The following is a 19,538-nucleotide window of genomic DNA, read 5'->3' as shown; positions in this document are numbered from 1 at the left end:
TTTGTTTGTTTTAATTACTTTTCTAAACAATTTTTTTTACTTACGCCAAACTAGAGTTTAGCGTATTTCTACTGCTGACCTAGTGTTTGTTTTGCGTGGACACCAAACAAATAAACAAACAAACAGACGTGAAAGCAAATTAAGTAAAATGTTATAAAAAATGCTCTAATAGAAATTTATAGAACTAAAATAATTTTTTCTCTTTGAGGATTGGGGGCCCAGTTTCTTTTTGGGGGCCCAGTCTCCTGAGCCAGAATCAGGGCCCAGTACAAGTCCTCGTACCCTCGTACTGGGCCACCACGCCCCTGTATTATATCGACAAGTACTCAAGCTACAAATAAAAGACACTTAGTATGCAAAAACATACCCGTAATATCATTTATGGCAAAAAACGAACATAAGCATGTTGAAGCTTAATGAGACGTAGAATTAATGAGTATATATAAAATCAATATTTACCAATACCTAATTTTAAGTCTTACTTCAAAAAAGTAAGACTTAAAATTAGGTATTGGTATTATTACTTTTTTAACCATTATAAAATATTGCTTGTAAATATAAAAATACAATTTAAAAAACAAACAAATTGGTATTACATTCAGCTGACTGAATAAACCTTGGGCAAAAAATGGCTCTAAGTATACGTTTCTTACTGCAAAGTGAATCAAATTTACACATTCTAAAAAACTATTTAATAATTATTACAATTTAAAAAAAAAAGCCAAGAGTGTTTAATACACTTTTCGATGAAATTAATCATACATATTCTACAAGATTTTTAAATTAAAAAAACAGAGACTGAGCCGATTCATTTTTAACTTGAGTATCCAATAGACGCTTTTATTCCATAATGTCCCTAAAATATCTTTTTTGAAGATCTCATAGAAGGAAGCTGCATTTCTAAGTTTATCATGATACCGTTTAGCATGTCATTGATTAGATCCAGATCATCTATAGCTTGAGTGAGGACAGCAGTAATTTCCCGCGGTTGTTTCGGAGTTACGTATTCTTCAGCTGCCGGATTGCAGCTGAAGAATACGTAAAGATACTAGATGTTACCAAAAATTCTTAGTATATGATTCAACTACATATACTCCAGCTAATTTAGTCCATGAGCGCTACAAGCAACATAAAAGCTAATGGATTCATCTGTAAAAGTAGTGCTTACACCCCACTATAAACATGTTTTAGCCGTTGTTACATTTTAGTAACCAAAATATTTTTAAATGTTGGCACAAGGACAGTAAATTATACGATGATATGTTGAGAACATGTTCAAATTTTATGCAACTGTTTTCATTGCCTCATGATCTTGTTTTGTTTTTAAAAAAACGCTTAACATTTTTTTATATTAGTTTTTAGGATTTTACTCTTACGAGAATTTTACTCTTATGAAAACTAAACGCTAATAATGAATTAAAAAAGTATATCTTTTCACACGTTACATTTTTGATAAAAAAGTTGACCTAAAAACCCATTTGTGTTTTCATCAAGATAATTAAGGCTAATACCCTTTCAATACACAATCCGATGTAAATCATTGAATTTTCAAGCATCGGAAAATAAAATAAAAAAATAAAGTTGTTTTGTTAAAAGTTTAAAATGTTTAGTTTAAAGTTGATTAGTGTTGTATAAGGATAAGTTTAGTTTTGTGAAACTGGCACATAGCAATAGATCATGGTTTAATTCATCATTGTTTATATTTTTAGCAGGTTGTTACAAAGGAACAGCAACTTCCTAGTTAAATGCTAATTGCGGTGCTCTATGTCAAGACCGTTTTTGACTAATAACATCAGAGCTAATTACTCGACAACTCTGGTTTAAAAGTAGTTTAGTTAATTATAAAGATCGGAGAATAAAATAATTGTTAAAAATTAAGTTCTTCGGTAAATTATATAAAACAAAGTTAGTCACAATGCACATCTCCAAGTAAATTTATTTCATATCTAATCAAAAAAAAATTTGTTTAATGTTTTGCTATTAAAACTTCATCGCGTTATATAAGGTTGAAAGCCAATTAATTTTTGCACAAAGTTGGCTATTATACTGAAAGTTTCTTTTTTCACAAAAACAGCTAAATTTTACCCTATTATGCAGACATTAGAAAATATTGAATAGACAATGAAAAAGACAAAAAAAAAGTTTTAATATTTGGTAGTTTTTCTTTAATTATTTTTGTCCTTCGTCTTTTGGCGCTCCTATTATCTTGGCGCTCGAGGTCTCTTTGCCCCTCCCTCTCAGCAACCCTGGCCCCAGTCATGTAAGTATTATTCATATTTCACGAAAATGCACGTGCCTTTTTACTGATGAAATAGAAAAATAAAAATTACTAAGATTTTACAAAAAACTCTTTTTTTGGCCGAAGTTTTCGAAGTTTTTTGCTTGTACGATATAGCTTTACAATCTCCACGATTGCTTGTATTCTCTCATTATTATAATTCTTCAGTCATTTGTGCTCATGCTAAACCGTATGTACAACTGCTTGTATTCTTACATCAATAAAATTCTACAGTCATACCAACACTAAACACCTTAAAACCTCGGTAAAAATGAATATTTTTCAGTTTTAGATCTTTTAACAAAAACTTTACTTTCTTTTTACTTTAAAGTTACTTTCATTACTGAAAATTACCTTCTTCCACTTTTCCAAACACCACCGAATTCTCTCCTTACTTCACCTTAACCTTTAAGCCGATCTCTGACCTGATTCGTTTTTTTCATTTACTTTTTATTTTTCCAATTATACAATATTACAAGTTTCATAAAATATATTTTGATATAAACTTTTTATATTTTTTAAATATATACTCCATTATAATCAGTCATGAACTCAAAGAAGGTAAGGACGATATGTTTATAGAGATTAATCTTAATTGTTTTATTGAGCTCTTGCTGTTACTCATTAAAAACAATTAAGTTTTTTCTAAAAAAAAAAACAACAACAACAAAAAAAACAGCCTTTAATTCTTTTAATTGAATTCTTTTAATTGAATTCTTTTTAAAAATTTTAAAGAATTTAAAAACTTTTTGTATAAAAACATGCTTATTGAGAAGTAATTATTAACTCTATTAAAAATCATTCTCTCAGATAATTTTGAAAATACAAGCAGAAGAGAATTAGGACGGTAGTAAGAGAAATAGGACGGTAGTTAGAGAAATAAGACGGCAGTAAGAAACATTAAAATCATCTTAAAATTACTTACTAATTCTGTTCATAACATTAATAGCTACATTATTGGAAATATACACATGACTTGTCAAATACACATACATACACGTTTAAATTCATTAATAAGCTTTATTAAAAGTTTGGTTATCTTTTCATTATTTATACTGGTGGATTTATCTCTAAAAAAATGTTTTAATTGGTTTGAACGGCTCTTTTCAAATGTTTTAATTGGTTGCTCAATATTGGAAGCTAGAGAAACAAAAAATTTACATTAACAAAACATTTGTTAAAATCTTTTTTCACCTTTTATAATTTTTATATCAAAATTGAGTTTTGGTGGTATGTATCAAAAATGTTTATATTTATTCGGTATTTATATTTATTTAGTTATGTTTAATTATATTTATATATGTGTGGTAAGTATGCTTCAAAAATTAGTTTTTGTAATAAACAAGTATTTGTAGCAAGCATTTTTCTTCTTCCTGTTACTTCGTTTATAACAGTTCTCTTTATACTGAATTTATGCTTATCAATTTGATTATAAAAATACTTAATTTTTTCCTCTTTTAAATGTTGAAAAAAGTTTTATAATTTTTGTAGATTTTCTTATCTTTATTTATTGGCAGTCAGCATGGGTTTTGTAACAGCTGCTCTAATGCTCTTCGCCATTTAGTTGCTTCGCTTACTGCTTTTCGACCCATTTTGTGTATCTTAACTTTTAAACCTTATCAAAATATTTAAAAAAATCTTTAAATGAGATAAAACTGCTCATTATAATCAATTTTATGCAACAACTTATAGAAAACCGTAAAACTAATATACAGATTAATGAAATAATTTTTGAAAGCATGATTTTTAGTTTAATGCTGCTTTCATTGAAGTAAATACTTAAGCTATAATGTTACACTTTCATCATGGTAAAGGCTCAAACTTACGCGGATCCCTTGTCTTAAAGTTAGGAGTTAATTTTTCTATTTTCAGAGAGTATGAGAAAGATTCTTGTTTAATGGATGCTTTAAAGATTTTGCAAAGAATGTCTTTTATGATGTTACGTCACAAAAAATCTCCAGTTTATTTCTTCAGATCCAATTGATTTATTTCTTTTTAAAAAACACAGAAAAAAATCTAAAATTTTGTTTTATTTGTGTTTGTAAGAGTTTGAATACAATTGCATTGTCTTCCAAATCGTTAGCAAACATATTAATAATTTTTTTTTAATTAAAATTTTTTTTTTTACTTTTTAAACGGAATAAAATTGTTAATATTGTATTTAAGGAAAAGATTTGTACATTACAACTAAACGGTTTACATTTATTGGTATTTTAATGTAAAAGTGTGGTCTTCCAAAACATTAATAACTACACCTTTTGCGATTAAATTGGCCAATTTTTACTTTATCTTGGCGTTTTTCATTTTAATTTGACAGTTTAACATTTTAATTTAGCACTTTTCATTTTCACTTGGCATTTTTTCATTATAATCTGTCAACTTTTAATTTTCATTTGTCAACTTTAATTTTAATTTGGCCAATTTTCATTTTGATTTCGCACAAAAATTTTATCAGCCAAATAAATTCTGCAAATTTATTAAGCTGAATTTAATTAATTCAATTACAGTTTCTCTCTTAGGTGGTTCTAATCATGCATGATCTCATTGAATCTTTTATCTCATTCTTCTTTTTTTCAGACTCTATCATTGCCCTACTTACTATTATCTTAAAGAAGCCAGCCTTAGGGTAGTAGTAAGTAAGTAAGTAAGTAAGTAAGTAAGGGATTCTTTTTGTGATTTTTTTTGAGACGGCCCTTGGGCTGATGTCTTTTCTCTCTCAGATGATAAATGTGTCTCCTAAGTAACCTCCTGGATTCAGGCAGGAATGGAAGCTTTTAGTTCTTCACGTTGGTTTCAAGTCAAGTTTCATTCTACTCCATGTTTTCACCTTCTAGTGCAGCCCCTATATCTAATTGTAATCATTTTTTTAAAATCATTTTCAAAAGAACAACTCTCTTGAGAATAAACCGCTAATTATTACTGCAAGAAATCGATGCAAAAAGGTGCTGTTTGATTTTAATTTCTATTATTCTCAGATCACTAAACCTTGTATCTTATCTCAGAAGTTAGGATCTAGAAACTTTTTGAAAATCTTCAACAGCGTCATTAACAAGGATGGGTCTAACATTCTATCTCTTATTCATGGGAATAATCTCATTACCTCTCCAAAGATTAAGACAGAACTATTTACAAAGAACTTTTCTTCTAATTTGACGCTTATTTCTGTTCTCTTCCTTCCATTCCAGTTAAACAGGTTGTTCACAGTTAAACCTGTTGTTCGAAATTCAGATCACTGCAGCTTCCTTTGCTAAAGTCATATATTACAAAATTGTTCTCCAGAACTCTTTTCAATTCTCTCTAGACTATTTAATAAGTACTTGACTAAGTCTTGTTTTCCTGCCTGCTTAAAAATGGCATCTGTTGTTCCAATTTTCAAAAATTCTAGTGAACATTCTTACCGCTCCAAATATCGTCCAATAAGTCTTCTTTCTGTTATTAGCAAGGTCTTTGTGTCTTTGATAAACAAATTTCTCACATCCCATTTTGAGTCAAACAACTTGCTGTCAGACAATCAATACGGTTTTCGATCCTCTCGCTCTACAGCTGACTTGCTAACTGCTGTGACTGGAAGATTTTATTGTGCACTAGATTGAGGCGAGGAGGCTAAGACTATACTCTTGACATATTTAAAGCTTTCAAAAATGTTTGGCATGTCTTCTCCAGAAGCTTTCTTTATATGGTGTATCTGAAAAAGTTTTTGAGGTTATCAAATCATTTCTTTCTAAACGCTGTATTGAAGTCATCCTCAAAAGCCAACACTTTTCTTTATTTCCAGTAACTTCTGGGGTACCTCGAGGTTCTATCCATGGGCCTTTTTTGTTTCTTATTTTCATTAATGATCTTCCTGATAACTTTGCATCTAGAGTAGCTCTTTTTGCTAATGACTCAACTTTATACTCCTTGACAAAAAGTCTTCTCTTTTCCATCGCTTAGAACATGCAGCCAATCTTGAATCTGATCTCACTTATGTAACATATTGAGGCTCGCAGTGGCTTGTAAATTTCAACTCCAACAAAACTCAGTTATTTACTGAAAACAACTATTGCACTGCTGACGACATTCCTAAATTAATGGATGCAACCCTCTCACTGAGTCCTCTTCTTTACGTCTTCTTGGATTATCTTTTACCACTGGCAATTCAAGGAAACCATATACAGTGGTGGCCAAAAGTCTTGAAACAAAACATTTAACGACCAAAAAAATTTACTTTTGATCTACAGTATAAATTTTGAAAGTTTGATGCTTTTGTTTTTACATAGCAATATGTTTATAGTTACATATTTGTATATTGCGCAATTTATTATCGTTTTTTATTATTCATAAGCAATTTATCAGCTAAATTATGCCTGAACTTTCACCTAAAAAAAGAGGAATTATAATTAAAAGAGGAATATAATGCAGCATTATATGAACAAGGTTTAGTTCAAAGAGAAATATCTGAAAAGCTTGGTTGTTCATTATCAACTGTAAGTAGAACTTTAAAAAGACATAAAGAAGAGCCCCAATTAAATTTTACTTCAAAGATGAGATCAGGCAGGCGTAGAGCAACCACCTCAAGAACTGACAAACTTATTGGCCGGATCAGCCATGCAAATCCACGGCTATCTGCACACGAGATTTCAAAATAAATTTTTATTGAGAAAAAAGTGACCAAACAGTTAGAAGAAGGCTTTTGGTTGATTTCAAAATGAAGGCATGCAAGTCAGCAAAAAAACCTTTTTTATCATTAAAAAACCTAAAAGATCGAAAAACATTTTGTCAGCGCTACAAAAATTGGACTGGAGAAAATTGGTCTAAAGTTCTTTTTTCTGATGAAACATGTATTAAACAATTTAATGTTACAAATAACTTTGTAAGAAGACCAAAAAACTGTAGATATATGCCAAAATATACAGTTAGCAGTGTCAAAGCTCCTGTGTCTTGTATGGTTTGGGGTGCTATTTCTGCCAAAGGACGTGGGCCATTATGGATAATGCCCAAGAATACCACAATAAACAGAAAAGTCTATTTGGATGTTATGAAGGAGAAGTTGCCACCTTTCATGCAGATCTTGAACTGCACTTATTTCCAACAGGATGGTGCACCATGCCACACAGACAAAATTGTAAAGAAGTGGTTTGCTGATGAAAGAATTCAAACCCTTGAAAATTGGCCTGGGTCATCACCAGATCTTAACGTTATTGAAAATTGTTGGCATATTATGAAAGTAAAAATTGCTGCCAAAAAGCCTAGATTCTATAATGATTTAGTTGAAGCAATCAAATCCATGAAATTACACCAGACTATTGTACAAAACTTGTTAACAGCATGCCAAAACGTATCCAAATGGTAATTGACAATAACTATGCTTCCATTAAATATTGAACTTTTATCATGTATGTGCATGTACCTATCATCTTTAAAATTGTTATAAACACTTATTTTATTGAAAAAAAAAAAAAATTTACTAATAGATTGTTTTTCACACAAATATATTGATTTCATAACATAAAATATGATGTTCCAGGACTTTTGGCCACCACTGTATACAATCGATTGCTAAATTGACATCCGCTAAAGTTGCCTTTCTTTATCATGCTCGCCATTTTCTTATTCCTGATTCCATTCTCTACCTCTACAAATTTCTTATTCGTCCCTGTATGGAATACTGTTGTTATATTTAGGCTGGTTTTTCTAATGATGGTCTTTCTCTTCTAGACAAGGTTGCTGCTCAAAGGAGCAATTATCTCCATCAACTAAAACTCAATCTCGCTTGACTCATCATTTAGCAAAGTTTCATTCGTTTATTGTATCTGTCCCTGTATGCTCTAAAACTTATATTCATCTAGTTTATTTCCCCGCACTTCAACCCTTTGGAACTCTCTCTCATCGTCATTTTTTCAAATACGACTCATACAACCTACAACTTTTCATATCAAAGCCCGAATATACAACGAGTTTCATGTCGACGTTGCAATTTCTACGATGCATCAAGCACTTGATAGTTGTGCTTTCACTAATAAAGACTTTCATCTCGAACCTTTTTAAACGAACACGGGCTGCAAAAGAAGCTTGAAAGCAATACGTTCAAACCATGCGTGAACTACTTGGTGATAACAAAGTTCTAATTTGGGTTGATGAAACAAACTATAATCTTTTTACTGCACGATCCAAGTGCAGTAAAAAGATTATAGTGCAGTTGGAACACTAAACACTGAATTGATTGAAACATTTTTTAGAAAAGTCAAAGTCTTTTAAACTTTTTTTCTGTTTTCTTTTTCAACAAAACTTCTCAATCTTACTTTTTTGATTCAACGCCTTTTAAGTCACCCGTCACTGACGAAAATGTTATAAACCTGTAAGAAAAGATAACTCTCATTCTGATACACTAAATGATTCAATGCTCTCTTTAGTTTCCCACTCTCAACCATTTTACTCTTTTTGCTCAGTTTTAAAATAGTTAGAACTAGCTAGTATTACACTTATCAACAAAAAAGATCAAAAATCGCTGAAAAATTACCGCCCAATTTTAATTACACCTGCTTTATGAAAAATGATGAAAATACTTGTTAGAAATTCTTACACTCCTACAGCTTCTTCTCGACGCAATTTAATATGGCTTCACTACAGGTAAAGTCCTGTTTATCAAATTTATTAAAATTGTTTGGTCACATGTGTTGGAATCGTGTTTTAAACTTTGTGTAGTTTTGCTGGACTTTACCAAATCATTTGTTAAAATTAGTTACTTGCTAAATTTTCACAATATTTGTGTATGTGGTTTTGATGAGTACATCTGCAAGTGAATAAATGTTGTTGTTGGATAAAACTGGATGAAAGTTGTTCTTAGAGATTCAGAATAACATTAACTGAACGTCTTTAGTGTTGTTTCTCAGGTTTCATGAATTATACAACTGCTACTCTTTATTTTTATTATTGTCTTAAAATTCAAATGGATTTTTTTCAATAGACTGCAGATGATAAGCTTTTGCTTCCACTTAACAGACTTCACACACACTCTTAAATAGTCCGACTCTTAATGTGACGTTGACGCCGTTGTTCACAATTGTTTCTGTTAAACAAGCAAGCAGTGAAAGCTATTACAAACTTGCATGCTGCTATCAGTATTTTAAAAATGCATAATCAAACACTGGACGTTTTAAACGTTTCGAGTCCTTTTCCCGTTACAAGGGAAAAGGACTCGAAATGGATAAAATAAAATGAAATGGATAAAATAAAACTTGAAATAGATAAAAGGACTCGAATGGGATAGGAGTTTATGAACTTTTGTTTTGTAAAGAAAAAATATAAGTTATAAATTTTTATTAAAATATCAAATAATAGTTTACCTTAATACTGTTGTAAAAAAAATAATAAACAAAAATAAATAAAAGATAGTATACTGAAACTGAAAACATTTTAAACTAAACAACATTTTACACTATATTTTTAAAAACTAAACAACATTTTACACTACGCAATAGTTTTGCATGTAACATCATATTTAATTCTAGTTTATAAATTATTAAGTTTGTAAAACATTTATTAAGGTAAAAAATTTATTGTTTTGTAGACATTTTGTTTCACATTAAAGTAGAGTCGAATAGCCAATCAATAAAACTATTTATATTAAATAATTTTTTTACATGTGTCCAAAGACAAGATGTCCCCATTTTTATGGGGTAAGAAGTCCTGGAAGACTTTTATCGTTTATGTTTGATAAAAATTATATAAATAAATGTAGTCCTTATAAAAAAGTATTGAAGTTAATTGATTAAACAAAACAGATGTTTACCAGGTATACATTGTAAACATCTGCTTAGCACTTATAAGAGTAAAGCAAGTAAACAAGTTTTCATGTCATATGTATGTGTTTATTAGTATATATATTTGTGCATATATTTTATATATTTATATATAATACTGTCCGACTGGGGTAGATTTTTTACAAATATTTGATTTGTTTCTTTTTAAATAAATTAGCAGTAATAAGTTTTATTTATCTAACCCATGTCTTTTTTTATTAATAAATTTTAATATAAAAAAAAACAGTGGATAATGTAAAAACTATTTGTTATCATAATTTGTTTAAGAGAGCCACCCAAATTTAACACGTTAATTCATTCAATTTAAAAAAAAAAAAAAGTTTAGTTCAAGATCTAAATGATCCTTTTAAATGTAAAAAATATTCACATCATGAAACGTCGTTGAATCAAAAACAATGATTGCTACGATCATAAAATAAAATCCATTGCGCTACATTTAAAAATCATTTTTACCGGTCATAAAATAAATCTATTAAAACATTTTTGTTAATCGAAATTTGAAACTGTAAATTAAATCAACGGAATAACAAACAAATTCAGTTAGTCTGACACAAAGGGTTAAGCACATCGCTTGTTGACTCTACGCATTATAACAGTTACATGCATATAAAATATCCGTTTTATTATGCCAAGGTAAAGAAAACGACTGCAAATGATGATGACTTATCAGAATGATACGATATATCTTTATCAAATTAAAAACTCATATCCTAGTGAAAAAATTTTCATCGCCTCGAAATACATATTTATATTTTTGGTTTACATTTAGAATCAACCAATCATTGAATTTGTTTTTGTTTTTTTAAATTGGGTTACTTTTTTTTTTTTCTGTTTCTTTAATACCGGATGTGATCATAGGGGGTATTATCATTTTTTCGCTTAAGATGTTTGTGTGTTAACATAGAAGTACAAATGCGTAAATTTTACATATAACTTTACAGTGACGATTTTTAGTATAGTTTTATGTTTTGGATTATTGAATGGAATAAAAAAACGCAACTGAATGCTATGAAGTTTTGCTTTGTAAATGCACTAGTTTTTCTAGTGTTTTTCAAAAAAGAAGTGGATTCAAGTCAGGTAAATGTAGATTTAAGAAAAAAAAAAAGATTAATTAAATTAAAAAAAAAAATTAAGAAAACAAGTTAACAAGTGGAAAACAAAAAAACACGAGTATGGAATTAATCCGATAACTTTAAAACAGGACAATAGCGATAACGATAAGTTAACGCGATTAATTGTTTTATTTTCATTTACTCTTTGTTTTACTTTGACTTTTTCTAGGTTTGTTTTATCTTATTATGATTTTGCCATATAATCCTGGTTGATTACTTAATGATGGAAACAAATCTCTGTTAATCTTATATAATTTCTTTTAGGAATACAGAAGTATAAAATTACCCTTGGAAAATCGTAAGTTTCTTTATTGATAAAGGATTCTAATTTTAAACTTATTTTTTAAGTATTTATTAATTTTTATTATAATAGATTATACATAGATTTGAATTCACACTTATTAAATTAAATTGCAAACTATTTTAATTCCATTTATTTCATTTCAATTTATTCATTTCCTTTATAACTAATCGGAATTGTTTTTTAATAATTCTTTCGATAATAAAGAATATGTATAAAGTTTTTTTTTTTAAATATTTACAAAACTAATTATTACATAATAGCTTCAATGCCTTTTTAATTCAATATAACATAATACCTCGAATGATATCTATTATACCACTCAAGGTATTACATAATAGCTTCAATGCCTTTCTAACTCAATATAACATAACACCTCGAATGATATCTATTATACCACTCAAGGTATTATATTATAGTGCATAGTATTAGTTTAATAAATGTTCTGTGGCAGTGAAGCGTGCACTAAAACGTGCACCGAAAAGTTTACTTTAACAAACTAGTTTGAAAAACTTTACTTTCATAATTAAAAAACAACTACGTAAAGTCAAAAAAAAAAAAGATATGACAAAAGCAAGTTCTTCGTTTTAATCTTCTTTATAAATGCTGCCATCAGTTGCTGGTAAAGTTATGAGGTTGTTAGTTTAAGTTATTTGTTGTAAGCAAGCGAAAAACGACTAATTAACTTTACTATGATGTCACAAACCATGGCGACAAAGCAGACACTATGACTTAAATTTTCAAAGTGAGTGTATCTGCCATAAAACTAAGAACAGCTAGAGACTTCTGCATGGGTCAGCGGATAAAATATTATTAATTACAAAAAATTACAAAAAATAAGAATAAACCTAAATAGAAGTTGATCGTAACAAGATTTATCTAATTACTATTTATAATGTCTTTTTAGAAAAAAATATGTACAAGATTTTTGTAATAGGTAGAATAGACTACGTACAACTACGTACGTAATTTACTACTTTCAGCGTTTTCTTAAGATGATAAGCCATTTTTTATAGAACAAATCTAAAATCTGTTTTTAAATAAAGTTTTTTACAACAACAAGGACAATGATATAATAACAAAGGAAATAGTTTAACAATAGAATAACACGGCGAATGATCTAGCAAATGCAATACAAAAAAAAAATATTTAATTTTCATCTTTTAAAAATAAAAGGTATGAAAATAGCTAACACTGTCTAAATAAAAACACCAACTGACTGCTAACCTGGCTAAATTAAATGGTAGAAAATATTCTAGATGAAAAGTTTTATTTAAAGATATTTTAATAAACAATTTATTTGTTTTTTAAACCAACAATGTTTTTTAAAAGCTTTTGTGTTTGCACTTTTTTTTTTATAAGCTGTTGACATAAACACCACAGATAATTTAGAAATCAGCACCAAGGTTGTTTGAAGTATGCGAGAAAAACAATTTTTTATTTATTGTATTTCTTTCCATCATAGTAATAAAAAGTCTACACTATAACTTCAGTAAAATTAGATAAGCAGAAAACTTGTTCAGGTTTAAGAAGTCTAGTTATTTTTAACTGTTTAAGATCTGGCAACGTTTTCAGAATTGCTAGCTTAAGTTTTACAGTTAAAAGTTTTTTTCTCAGTTCTTCTCCTTAAACAGCTGAGAATTTGATATCCTAATGACGGCTTCATCCTTAGGACATCTTTCTTGTCTGAAATACAAATTTGAAATGAAAATTGAAAAATGAAATGTCTTTTTTTAGGGCTCTTCAAAACGTCTTTAAGACCATTCCTATTAAAAGTGTACAATCGGAAAAGCAGATAAAAAATAAAATCATTTTAGAATAAAATAATCGTCTTGTAATGTTAAAAAAACTTAAAGAGATTAACAAAGATATCGGGAAATCTGAAATAAAAGAGAACATCTGAGCTAATGTTAAAAACAATTCACACTACTGGGATTGGTTTGACAATATCAAAGTCAATTCAAGAGCAATAAAAATCTTTCTGAAAAAAAATTTATTAATTGTATTGACTTACATATGCTTGTAAGTAAAATATATTCCATCAGAAAATTGGATCTTTTAAATTCTGTTGTGTTGGTATTGAGGAAAAGCATCTTTAAATATTGCTATGAACGATAAAATACTAAAAGTATTTTTTCTAAACATAAAGTCACGGAGAATATTTATTTTATTATTTTGACAAACCAATAGGTGAGAAAGGAGTTTTATGGAATCTCAGATCTCTAGCAGATAAATTCAAAAAGTACAAGTTTTGTCGACAAACTTGTCTAAAAATGATACTAATCCTTTTAGATAAACTAAATGAAGAAATTATCAACATAGTTCCACCACCTGAATACTTAATGAATATCTTATAAAACTGTTGATCTTTATTTTACTGATAATAATATGAAGAAAAAAAATGAAAAAAAAACTTCTTGAGAAAAAACATGGCTGTAATGGTTAGGGTTTTGATGAACCTAACTGTGCCAAAGTAAGATATTTGGTCAAAATTATCATTCTTTAACTGAATATCAGCATTTTATTAAAACTATAAGTTAAAAAAAAATTTAACATGTATTCAATCCTTTTCATACAGTTTTCATTAGATTTAATCAAATAGTCCAAAGTCCAATATTTGAGACTAAAATTTTACTGCAACCGGTTTTGAAAAAAGAATGAAAAAGTTAATGACATATATTTTTGACTTGATGCTATATTAAGTGAATTGCTCTTAAAATTTATTATATATATTAATTGATATTACAACGTTATTTTTCACAGTAAGTAACTAATTTTAAAATGTTTAACTATGTAGACATATTCAAACCAGAATAAAACTAACAAGTTAATTTAACAACCAAAACGTCTTTGTTTTGCAGTTCTTTCCTATTTTTATGTATTCCTAACTTTACAATAACACTTTACATTTTTTTAAATCTTCTATCGACCATTTTTATGCTTAAACCTCTTTCTTTACTTTCTAGCTCCCAATTAACATAATGTTAAAAAAAAACAAAAACAAATAAAACAAAAAACTACTACCGTGGTATAATGTTTGCAAAACACCTAGGTTTATGTCAAAAGCATAAAAAAACATTTCTGATCTTTTGAATATTCTAAATCTTAAACTTGGGAATAAGCTTTTGTGATTAAGTAAAAATTTTTCTTATAATATATCAAAGTCTTTTTTTCAGTTTAACTAAACTTTTTTGGTTTTAAATGTTAAAACAAGAAAGAAAAAACAAAAACAAAGAATTTTATGTTGCTTCCAAATATATGGTCAATCAATCAAAAGGAAAAACAAAAACAAAAATATTTCCGCAAATAATTATGATGATTTACAAAAGTTCATTTTTAAAGTCATTTTGACGTCATGGGTCTTCAAAAATTTCACGCCTTTGATGAGTCTCAGAGAAGTTTGAAATCAGTAAAAAAGTAACAAAGTGCAAACACAAGCAACAACAAAAACTAAAGAACTGATGATTTTGTGAGTTTAACTTTGGTTTAGTTTACTTTTTTTCTTGCGTTTAGAAGTCATTAGTTTGGCACAACTGCAGTATTATTTATTTATATTCAACTCTTTCGGTTCCAATTAAAAAACGCAATTTTTAAAGCCATCGCGTCCTTTAAAGAAAGAAAGAAAGAAAGAAAATTTCAACAAAGCTGGAAAGCAAGAACGGATTTTACATGACTGCGTGAAAGAAAAAGTGCTTTATTTAACCTACATCAAAGTTAACCATATAAAAATGCCTGTATTTCGTCATTCAACAGAAAAATGATAGCACAAAGCATGTATTTTCTAATTGCAAGAGTTACAAATTTTTGCTTCTCATGAGCAATCTAAACTTCATTGGGCATTCGTTAATATAATTGCCTCAATATATATTGGGATTAATTGTTATCCAGCAACTTAATTACCCCCAAAAAAAGAAATGATGAATAATCGTACGGCTTTGATTTAAATATTTACAACTCTTCTTTATTTTGTAATTTCTCAATTTCTTTTAAGTAAAATTTTGTTTGACAATCAATCATTATAAAAATTTCTTTACTGGATAACTAAATGCTTATTTTTAAAATAACGGGGAACGCAAAGCTTTGCCATTCATTGGAAATGGTAAAAGTAATTTATTCCATATGTTGAAAAAGTGCAATTAATTCAAACTTTCACATGTTTCTGAAACTACATACAGAATATTCTTTGGAGTTGAAAAAATGGTTGAATTGAAAAGCAAAAGTGGCTCTTGCTTGAAATTGAAAACGAAATACTACAAGAACTTACTCTGTACTGCTTCTTCAACTATGCAAACGTATAAAGATTTACAACTCTATAGCTTAATGGGCAATGAAAATGTTCGCAAAAGAACAAGTTTCGATCTGCATTCGATGTGATAAAGAAGAATTTAAGATTGAGGAGGTTTTTTTTATGGGATTTTACCAAACCGAGAACATCAAAAGTGCAACTTTGTTTAATTGTTTGCTGTAAGTTTTGAGTCAATTTAGCCTGCTAATTTAGGGCTGTTAGGGCTAATACTTTGATGGACGGTCTTATATGTCTGGAAGTATACATGGATTTCAGATTTAATAAGGGAAAAAGAAAAGCGGGAAACATACGTGCACTACCGTGCTCATATTTTCAACTTGGTAGCAAGTTTTTGTTAAAAACAGGGATCGGGAACATAGTGAATTTAGTCCAATGATTGGTTCTCCAAAACGCTTGGCATGTTTAAATAAACTTTGCATTAAAAAGTGTAACATCACTGCAGCTATTTTGCCATACTCGATGGATCCTCATAAACTATCCATTATCAGATACTATTTCGCCATTATCAGGTGGTTAGAGGATTTTGAAAACCATTCCGACAATTCATCCAAAAATAAGTCAGAAGCAATGGGTTATCTGGAAACTTTCCGTAAGTTTGACACATTTTTCAAATTGAAAATTTTGCACACGATTTTCACGCTAAATGAGGATAATAATACAGCACCCCAAGGTAATAATGTATTCTTTAACAGTGTTTTTTTTTTCGTAACAAATCCAGAGGGCCACTACCACCAGCTTTTATATGCATCTCTGGATAATGTTACCGATCATTTAGCGAATGTCGACAAATTTTCCATTAGTCAAATGCTTTGATGTAGGATTTGTTGAGGTTTTTTTAAAATATGAGTGTGAAGATTATGGAAGGCTAATATACCATCGCGATATAATTTTGGATCACACCAAATTAAAGAATATTAAAGTTAATGATTTTGAACAAGCTTTGAAAGTGAAGATTTTATTATGTATGCCTGTCAAATCCTGTACAAGTGAGCGCTCTTTTTCTCGTTATTGTAGGTTTAAGACCTATTTGCCTTCTACATTTGTCTCAAGAACGATTGAACCATCGTGCTATTTTGAACTGCCATCGCAAAATTAATTGATCCTTTGATAAATGAATTTACTTGAAAAAATAAATTGAGCTTTTATACTTATTGAAAAATTTCTTATTATAGATTTTCAACTCCCACAAAATAGTTTAAACCTATCCTGGAGAGCTTAGTTGGTTAAGACGTCATATGAAAAGTTTAAACACGGACTGTTGTGCGATACGAGTTCAAATCCTGCCACCGCCAACTCAGCGCTTGAGTAGTACTTCGGTACGCAAAAATGTAGGCCAATAATGGATAGAACTTTGGATTAGTCTTAATGACTATTTGTGACTGTTCCTATGCCAACAATTCTTAGGATTCAAGAAAAATGTATAGAAATATATAGCATAAAAATTAATAAAAATAAAATAATTGAAAAATATCGCATAAAAGTACAAATATAATTAAAAAATATATATATCCGGGAAAAATGAAACTCTGCAGCTATGATCATTTATCAGGTTGTTAATTTATCTCCTCGACAGTAACTGACTAACAAAAGTATTCTTCCTTTGAACGTTGTTCATAAAATTAGCGTATGTAGTTGTTATCTAATAGTGTTAGTTTATAAACAATATAATCTAGAATTTATAATGTGGGTAGCTTTTTTATGTTCACTAAAACTTATCTACTATCATAATCTAAATCATAAATCTAAATGAGAGAAATTCGCATAAGCTTGAAACACAGTGAGTTAGTTAAAAGAATCTTCATTTTTACACTTTATTTATATTTCTTGTATACCCTTTTGTGCATTGAACATATTTTTGCAAAAACATAGCAAAAACTTTAAAATAAGTAAGTGCTTTAACTTTGGCAGTACCTCCACAGTGTTTCCGCTGGTTCGTTGTTTTTTATATACAACGTTTAGCAACATCTTTCTTGTATTGACCACATCTTCATTGTTATCTATATGATTATAGTCATCATTTTCGTCATGAACATCTTCATTACGCTTTATACGATTGTTCTCATGGTTGTCTCTTTTTGGTTTCACGAGAGTAACTTTTACTTTTTAAGTTAACAATCAATTGTATATAATGTATAGACATAGTGATGTCTAATCACTTTATATTGCACACACATAGTAACTATAACCACTATATACTACATACACATACTAGTTATATTATGTGTATTAAGGTTAATTGTAATAATATCACACCAACTTTATATTTTTCTTTGCATACATTGTAAACTACATCAGCTGAAAAAATTTCCTGATAGCAGCAAGCATTTATCAGATTTGGTAAATATCTTCTTGTTATGTGGTTGATCAATCATAAATTTACGATCTAAATTTACGATGAATAAAAAAGAACATTGTCTTATCCATAATCAAACCTGCACTTTAATATTTTAAAAACCTTTGGTTGAATTCCTGTAAACTCATTATTTTCTTGCCAGAATACTGTCTTTTACCACCACAGTATCAAACCGGAGAAGACTGAAAGCAGCTTAATTGTTTAATTTCTTAAAATCTTATATCTTTGCTTTTTTATTGTTGAGAATCTAACATCCAAGGTTTTATATAATTGAATATATCTTTTATAGCAATTTAAAAACCAGTTCGATACTTAATAATATGTTTAATGGTGTACCACACCCTATCAAAACATATATTTCTCAATTCTTATATATTAATCTATTTTCGGAATCTATCTGAAGAATAATGTTTGTAAATCTTAAACTTTACAATTTACTATTTATGATCTTAATTAAAACTTTTATTATCTAAAAATGTTTACATTTTAGCTGAGTTACAACTATTGTGTTACAACATTAAATATTTTTTCTTAACTTTAATTATAATTGAACTGAATTAGTTTAATTACTATTCTCATCACCAATAATATTTTTTTGCAGTTTACTTTTTTATCATTTTTTTATTTACGACTATTTTTTCTATTTTTAACATAATTTTAAATGTTAGTATTATTATTATATTATTATTTAATTAGTAAAGTGTTAACTTCAGATCAATAATTATTTCTTTTGTAAATTTCCTTGTAATGTAATGTAAAAATGTAAAATCTTTTCAAAACATATGTTTTGACCACGTGATTATATGTTATAAAGTTGTTTTAAAATAAATTAATTACGAAAAAGATGTTATCAAAATTTTAAACAGAGTACATGAGCAGTTTTAATGAGGAAACATCAAATAATAAACCAAAAATAGTGCAAAATATTAACTATTGAAAAAAATGAAAACTAAAACAAACAAAAAAAACATTATCGACCTGTTACACATTAAGTGCATTTATCAGAAATTTATACTATAAAAAAATACTATAAAGCTGAGTTATTTAATTATTAAAATGTACTTTGACATATTGATGATATTAAAAAAGAAAACCTTTCATTGTTACGCGTAAAACGATATTTATAGATCAACAGTAATAGAACAAATAATAACTGAAAAACAAATGAAACTAAACACCCTAAATTGAAAAAACATCGACTTGTTAAATCAACCTATACGGATGTTACCAGAACGCCAAAACACTAATACCATAACACCATAAGCTAAAATAATGCCAAACCCTACAAATGCAAATTATTATTGCCAGATTAGGATTCCTATTTTTTATTTTTCCCTTTTATAACCAATTTCGCTTTCAATAATAAATATACAGTAAAAGAATTGC

At 28.5% G+C, this 19,538-nt stretch overlaps 1 protein-coding gene across 1 annotated transcript in view; it reads left to right on the top strand.

Annotated features, from left to right (window-relative positions):
- Positions 1–10,910: 10,910 nt before the first annotated feature.
- The window catches only part of LOC101238552 (uncharacterized), a 117,107-nt gene continuing 108,479 nt past the window's right edge, over positions 10,911–19,538 (top strand). The window contains exons 1-2 of the mRNA XM_065813002.1: positions 10,911–11,157; positions 11,457–11,490. Of these exons, the coding sequence (XP_065669074.1) occupies positions 11,044–11,157; positions 11,457–11,490 (148 nt within the window). The 5' untranslated portion in view covers positions 10,911–11,043. The remainder of the gene's footprint in view (positions 11,158–11,456; positions 11,491–19,538) is intronic.

Source organism: Hydra vulgaris, chromosome 12, assembly GCF_038396675.1.
Source record: "Hydra vulgaris chromosome 12, alternate assembly HydraT2T_AEP".
NCBI lineage: Eukaryota > Metazoa > Cnidaria > Hydrozoa > Anthoathecata > Hydridae > Hydra > Hydra vulgaris.
This window is presented reverse-complemented; position numbering and strand designations above follow the sequence as displayed.